The 6,967-nt window shown below is 51.5% G+C and overlaps 1 protein-coding gene across 3 annotated transcripts in view; it reads right to left on the reverse strand.

The window, feature by feature from the left end:
- atxn3 (ataxin 3) overlaps positions 1-6,233 on the reverse strand; it is a 70,425-nt gene extending 64,192 nt beyond the window's left edge. For 2 of the 3 annotated variants that reach the window (XM_072492242.1, XM_072492237.1), the window contains exon 1: positions 6,159-6,233. Coding sequence is in view for 1 of the 3 variants with exons in the window: in XM_072492237.1 (XP_072348338.1) it covers positions 6,159-6,182 (24 nt within the window). In the remaining 2 variants the exon portion in view is untranslated. Of the gene's footprint in view, positions 1-4,849; positions 4,867-6,158 lie in introns of those variants that run through there. The other variant, XM_072492249.1, reaches the window with a different exon arrangement.
- Between the last annotated feature and the right edge of the window lie 734 nt (positions 6,234-6,967).

The following is a 6,967-nucleotide window of genomic DNA, read 5'->3' on the forward strand; positions in this document are numbered from 1 at the left end:
CATTTAGAATACTGTGAGCAATTTTGGGCCCCACACCTCAGGAAGGACATACTGGCATTGGAGCGGGTCCAGCGGAGATTCACACGGATGATCCCAGGAATGGTAGGCCTAACATGCGATGAACGTCTGAGGATCCTGGGATTATATTCATTGGAGTTTAGGAGGTTGAGGGGAGATCTAATAGAAACTTACAAGATAATGAATGGCTTAGATAGGGTGGACATAGGGAAGTTGTTTCCATTAGCAGGGGAGACTAGGACCCAGGGGGCACAGCCTTAGAATAAAAGGGAGTCATTTTAGAACAGAGATGAGGAGAAATTTCTTCAGCCAGAGAGTGGTGGGTCTGTGGAATTCATTGCCACAGAGGGGGGTGGAGGCCGGGATGTTGAGTGTCTTTAAGACAGAAGTTGATAAATTCTTTATTTCTCGAGAAATTAAGGGCTATGGAGAGAGAGCGGTAAATGGAGTTGAAATCAGCCATGATTGAATGGTGGAGTGGACTCGATGGGCCAAATGGCCTTACTTCCGCTCCTATGTCTTATGGTATTGGTGGAGGTGCAGATTCCTAAGGAGTGACTCCCTGATGACAGCCACCACTCCTGACAAGGGAGAGCTGTGGCACAAGACGACCTTGTTCCAGACTTTGCACAGGTCCTGGTAAAAGACGGGCAGCGCCTGCAGAGGGTAACAAAGACCCTGCCTGCAGATCGATGAACAGGAGTTACAGGTCATAATTCAGGCCAAGCACCTGGCGGAAGGAATGCGTCGCCAGGGCACACCATTGTGAAGGAGGCTCAACGTTAAGGTACCGCTGCAGGGTCTAAAGGTCGCCACCTGGGTGCAAAGGCACACCAGCGCCTGCCCGCCCTCCCTCAGCGGGAGACTCAGGACCTCAGCAGCAACCCAGTGCAGTCTCTTGTCCCAGAAGAACTCTACAAGCATTCTCTGGAGCTTTGTGACCGGCAAGACAGCACTCGGAGCAGTTCTGTCCGGTGTCTCAAGCAAGCGTTCACCTTGGCCTCCACCTTCTGCCAGTTAGCTGACCAATATTCCTCAGCTGGGCAAAGATGGACGCCCAGGTAGAGGAGACTGGTCCTGCTCAGGTGAAAGGTCTGAACGCCGCTGAATGGGCTCCATCTGCCAAGGGCTGACCAGGAGTCCGGAACAGTTAATCCTGGCAGAGGACTCGGAGGAGTACACAGCCTGGCACTCTCACATCCTCTGCAGGTCAGCAGGATCGGCTAACATGAGGAGCACATCATCACTGTAAGCCGATAGGACCACCCCAATGCCCGGCCCTCACAGAAGCAGACCTGACAACCTCCTCCGCAAGAGGTGCAGGAAAGGCTCCACGCAAATAGAATAGAGTTGTGGCAGCCTTGGCGCACTCCTTTCCCAAAACGAAGGAGCATCATCAGAGACCCGTTAACCATAATGAGACACTCTGGCAGTGTACAGAAGTTGGATCCGGGCGATGAAGTGGGCCCGAACCCGAATGATTGCAGAGTCCCGAAATAAGGACCTACGGTAGCACAGTGGTTAGCACCGTTGGCCCAGGTTCGATTCCCGGCTTGGGTTACTGTCTGTGTGGAATCGGCACATTTTCCCTTTGTCTGTGCGCGTTTCCTCCAGGTGCTCCGGTTTCCTCCCACAAGTATTGAAAGACGTGCTGTTAGGCAATTTGGATATTGTGAATTCTTCCTCTGTGCACCTGAACAGGCGCTGGAATGTGCCGACTAGGGGCTTTTCACAGTAACTTCATTGCAGTGTTAATATAAGCCTACTTGTGACAATAATGATTATTATAAATACTTGTGATCCATCCTGTCAAATGCCTTCTGCTGATCAAGAGACAGGAAGAAGCTCGGCAGAGGTGCCCTCTGGGAATGATGGATGGTGGATGTTGTCGTAGATTGTGCGACCCGAGACAGTGTAGGACTGGTCAGGGTGGATCATGTGGTCCAGCACGGTGCCAAGACGCAAACACATTGCCTTGGCGATGTTCTTGTCGTCCGTGCTGAGGAGGGAGACCAGTCGCCAGTTTTTAAGGTGGTGGAGATCCCCCCTCTTTGGCAGCAGGGTAATGGTGGCCCTGCTCCATGAGATGGGTATCTCCCCGGTCACAATACTTTCCCCAGGACCACCATGTCGTCGCTCCCCAGGATGCCCTGAAGAACTCCATGGTCAACCAGTCCAGCCCTAGGATTTTGTCCACAATGGAGATGGAAGCGCCCATTGTCGGAGTCTGGGGCGGAGAGAGGGGCCCTCCACACCACCCAATGACCCTGAGGTCAGGGAACTGCCGCAGCCCTCCGGCGTCGTGAAAACAGGGGTCCCATTCGCACCCGGCTCCAAGGAATCCTGTTCAGGTGGCTGCGACGGCTCAGGGTGAATATATATTTCACCGTTTTGGTGTTCCAGCAAAGGCAGGGTGTGATGCTGAGGGACAGGAGTCTGGGCGCCACCCTCTCATGATGTTGGATCATGGTGCCCCCCACCCCTTCCAAGGAATGGTACTGCTTATGGATGGGGGAAGGCCTGACCCGAGGAAACCTCCATCCTTGCATTACCACCCCCCACCCCCCTTTCCTCTGTCCCCATGGTCGTGACTTCCTTGATCTAAGCGCCAGCTCGGGATCATACACATCACTGCCACCTACCGCCCCCCGTTGACCCTCGCAGAAGTGCCGCCAAGCCCTGTACCCGATGCTTGAGGGACCAATGGGCCCGGATGAGGTGGTCTGTCCGCGGGGCAAGGTGTGTCAGTAGCCCCCGAGCCAGAGTTCTCTAGGCCGACGGGGTCCGGGATGTCTGGGGCCGATCCCCACCTCGCCTTCTTATGGGCCTTGGAGGTGCTCTCCCTCCTCCATGCCGATTGGTTGGTAGGTGCCGGCGTGGTAATGTCAGTGGAAGGAGTGGCGGTGCCAGCCGCGGCCACCTTGGTGTCTGTAGTAGCCTTGGTTGAACGCATGATTCTATGGTGACGGTGGGGTGAGCATAACACTTAACCCTCAGTTTCTGAGTTAACAACCGGAAGGGTGTGGGGCTGCTGGAGAAGTGGAGGCTGAAGAGACCACCACCCCTGCATAGGTGACACTGGACCGCACCGCCACGGATGTAGGTGGAGTGGCCATCAGGGCAAGTGCCATACCCAACACAAAGTGTGCTTTGTTATGTCAGAGTAGATTTGAAGTTAGCCTAGAGTTGGGTGGAGGGTGGAGCGAGGTGGAACAATGTACTCTCCCCCTAGGAAGGTATGTGGAACAAGGAAAGGAAGAGAGAGCAAGGGACACAGCGGGAGGAGGATAGCGGCACAGGAGGGTAGGGCACCATGGACGAATTGGTGCCTGAGGTGGGAGACTCCTGTGAAGCTGGAGTGTGTGAGAATAGGTGAGCACAAGCATATCTTCAGCACACGGATAGGACCCAGCAAAAACACAGTCTGCACTCCCACCCTGGAACAAACACCCAATGGAATCTTGACAAATCAGCCCGGGAGTTCAGCAAACTGGCCACTGGATTCCCCGCACGGAACAAGCACACCTGATGGAAGATGAAGGCTTCATCTTTGCTGAAGGAAGATGTTGATAATTGGGAGAACCGGGGCGGGCAGGGCCTTCAGCCCGGAAGGGGCCTAGCAAACAAGCAGTCCACCCCCCCGACCCACACCCCACCCGACCGCCCCCCAAGGTGCTGAATCTTAAAGTTGCCTTCTTTTTGTCCTTCTCTCCTTCCTTCCCTCACCTTTCCTTCCTTCAGGCTGCTCAGCAGCAACCAACACTGGGAACAGGCAGCAAACTCAGCAACTGCAACAGAGAGAGAAGCAGCAGCAGCCACTCTCCACCACAACAACAATCCCACAACTCCAAAGTCTGCACTGGGTGTGCCTGTTTCGGATTGGCCACTCTAAATTGCCCCTTAATTGGAAAACATAATGGGCACTTTATTTTTTTTAAATGTACAAAGCATTGGTGAGACCACACCTAGAGGACAATTTTAGTCTCCTTACTTAGGGAGAGTTATACTTGTTCAGTGAAGGCACTGTAGATTAATTCCTGGGATGAAGGGGCTGTTTTATCAGAAAAGGTTGAGCAGGTTGTGCCTATACTTATTAGAGTCTAGAAGGAGAGGTGATCTTATTAAAAGATGCAAGATTATGAGGGGGCTTAACAGAATACATGCTGAGAGAACATTTCCTTTCCTGGTGGAAATCTAGATTTAGGGGCACAATTTAAAAATAAAGGTCTCCCATTTAAAACAAGATCAGGGAACTATTTAGCCTCTGTGGATCGAATACTCATGGTTGGGAAGGATGGGACATCATTACCAATATTGAAGGCCGGGTTGAGCAGACTTCTGACCAACAAAAGAGTCAAGGATTTTTTTTAAAAATTGAGCACCCAATTATGTTTTTTTCCAATTAAGGGGCAATTTAGCGTGGTCAATCCACCTAACCTGCACATCTTTGGGTTGTGGGGCTGAGACCCACGCAGAGATAGAGAACGTGCAAACTCCAAAGACAGTGACCTGGGGCTGGGATCGAACCCAGGTACTCGGCGCTGTGAGGCAGCAGTGCTAACCACTGCACCGCCATGCCGCCCAGAATCAAGGATTATGGGGGATAAACAGCAAAGTGGAGTTAAGGCGACAATCAGATCAGCCATGATTTTCTTGAGTGGCAGAGCAGGCTGAAGGAGCTGAAGGCCCACTCTTGGTAGTTCTACAATACTTAACACATAAACACGAACATTAGTAATTATATGCATTTGGCATTTGTCCAGAGGATTTAACTACATAAACTTAATCAGGTGATCTCCTGTATTGTTGTGCACAAGTGTCAAAGACTTACATAAGCCACACATTACCAGATATAATGGTAAATTCAGATATTTCCTGGAGGTGTACACTAAAAGAATCCAAAGAAAATAACCACACTGAACTATCAATCTGAAATTTACCACAATTAAGCACAGCCACTAAAAACTATTAATTTCATGTGACATTTTACATGGGAGTCAAGGCAAAATGCTGTCTTCAAATGAAGTTATAGGGCAAGGGATAATTCAGCAGGTGTAAGTCAGCTCCCGTTTTACATTATACATTGGGAATAAAATATTAAAGACAATGTCCATATCTATATGGGAAACTACACATGCAAGTTGGATTGGTTTTGTTTATCATTACGTGTACCGAGGTACAGTGAAAATTATTGTTGTGCGTGCAGCTCAGACAGATCATTCCGTACATGAAAAGAAAATAATAGGGCAAACATAAAGTACACAATGCATGTACATAGACAGACATCGGGTGTAGTACTATTCAGAGGAGAAGATGTCACATTGTCACAAGTTTGTCACATTGTAATCATAATCAACATTTTACTGTATTGAGCATCAACTAAAGACAAATGAACTTCCACACCGTAGTCAATCAATAACCAACGTCATGAAGTAATGCACTGTCACATTAGCAGTGATTTTACCAAGCAGTATAACGCTACCACAACTGGACAACTGCTTTTATACAACGCAGTAACATCTTTCAGGCTAAACGTCCAAGGTTCCCACGCTCAAACGTCGTCTTTGAGAGTCACACAAAGTGGAGTGGCAATCAAAGCTGTGTGTCTGCGCTGAAGCGGATTTCTTCCGCGTGCTCCGGGACAATCATCAGGCGTGTGTGTTGGATCAGAAACGGGAAGCCAGAAACTGTTACAAACGGTTTACTTCACCCTTCAGCGAACTTAAAAGGCCCAATTTGGGAGGATCTACAGACATCGCCTGCCGACTTTGAGCACTCCTCCTGTCTGGTAGAATGTTTTGGGGATGTCGGGCCGAGATATTGAACCCCGGCCGGCCCGCCAGAGCTGCGGCACATCCCACGGGCAGCTAAACTCAATGTGATCATTGCACCAGGACTCGAAGCGGGGCAGCCGCCTCGACCTCAGGTGCGGAGCCTGTGGCGCTGGCAGTCGGCGGGGGCTGTGCAGAAGCCATCCCGCCCCAGGGCCCCGCAGGTGGGGAGGGAGGAAAGTTTCGAGCAACTCGACATCGGACCTTTCCCCCTCCCGCCGCCGCTAGCTTGCCGGGCCGGACGAGCCGCACGCAGCCGGCCGCCCGCCGCCACGGCTATTTTAAACCGCAATCGCCGCATCAACTTACTTTCTCGTGAAATATCGCCTCCATGATGGATAATGGACCATCATCCTATGCGGCGTGACCCCCCGCTGGGGTCAGACCCGAGAACCAATCACCGACCGGGGCGCCACGCATGCGCACGCACATACCACCGTCCCAGCGACGTAAACAGTCGGAGCGGGAGGTGGATAATAGTCTGCCCGCTTTTTAAAAAGTATTTTAATTCACATTTTATACATGAATGACAAAGCAATAAAACAATAAACAAACCCTCCCGCAACCCCCCTCCCCCGTGCGGCACTCCCCCCAATAGAAAGACCCTTCCCCTACGGGAGCACAAGTGGTTAGCACTGTGGCTTCACAGTGTCAGGGCCCCAGGTTCGATTCCCTGCTGGGTCCGTGTGGAGTCTGCACATTCTCCCCGTGTCGTTCTCCGGGTGCTCCGGTTTACTCCCACAGTCCAAAGACGTGCAGGCTAGGTGGATTGGCCATGATAAATTGCCCTTAGTGACCAAAAAGGTTAGGAGGGGTTATTGGGTTATGGGTCAGTACAGACTCGATGGGCCAAATGGCCTCCTTCTGCACTCTATTTTCTAGCCGTCCCCCCTACCTAACAGCTAAGGGTGACCAGCTCTTTAGAGTACATCTCTGGTAGAACCCCACAATTGCCCCCTCGCATCCAGCCGGCTCAAACGAATGGCTCGCACGGATCGGCGCCAACTTCGATACCGCAACCCACCCCCAACTTAAGAGTTGCCGAAACTGCGTCCATGTCTTCGACGTGGAGCCCACCACTTCTTGCCGAATACTTCCCCGGGGAAATCGGCTGCAAG

Source organism: Scyliorhinus torazame, chromosome 2 (assembly GCF_047496885.1).
Source record: "Scyliorhinus torazame isolate Kashiwa2021f chromosome 2, sScyTor2.1, whole genome shotgun sequence".
NCBI classification, from domain to species: Eukaryota; Metazoa; Chordata; class Chondrichthyes; order Carcharhiniformes; family Scyliorhinidae; genus Scyliorhinus; species Scyliorhinus torazame.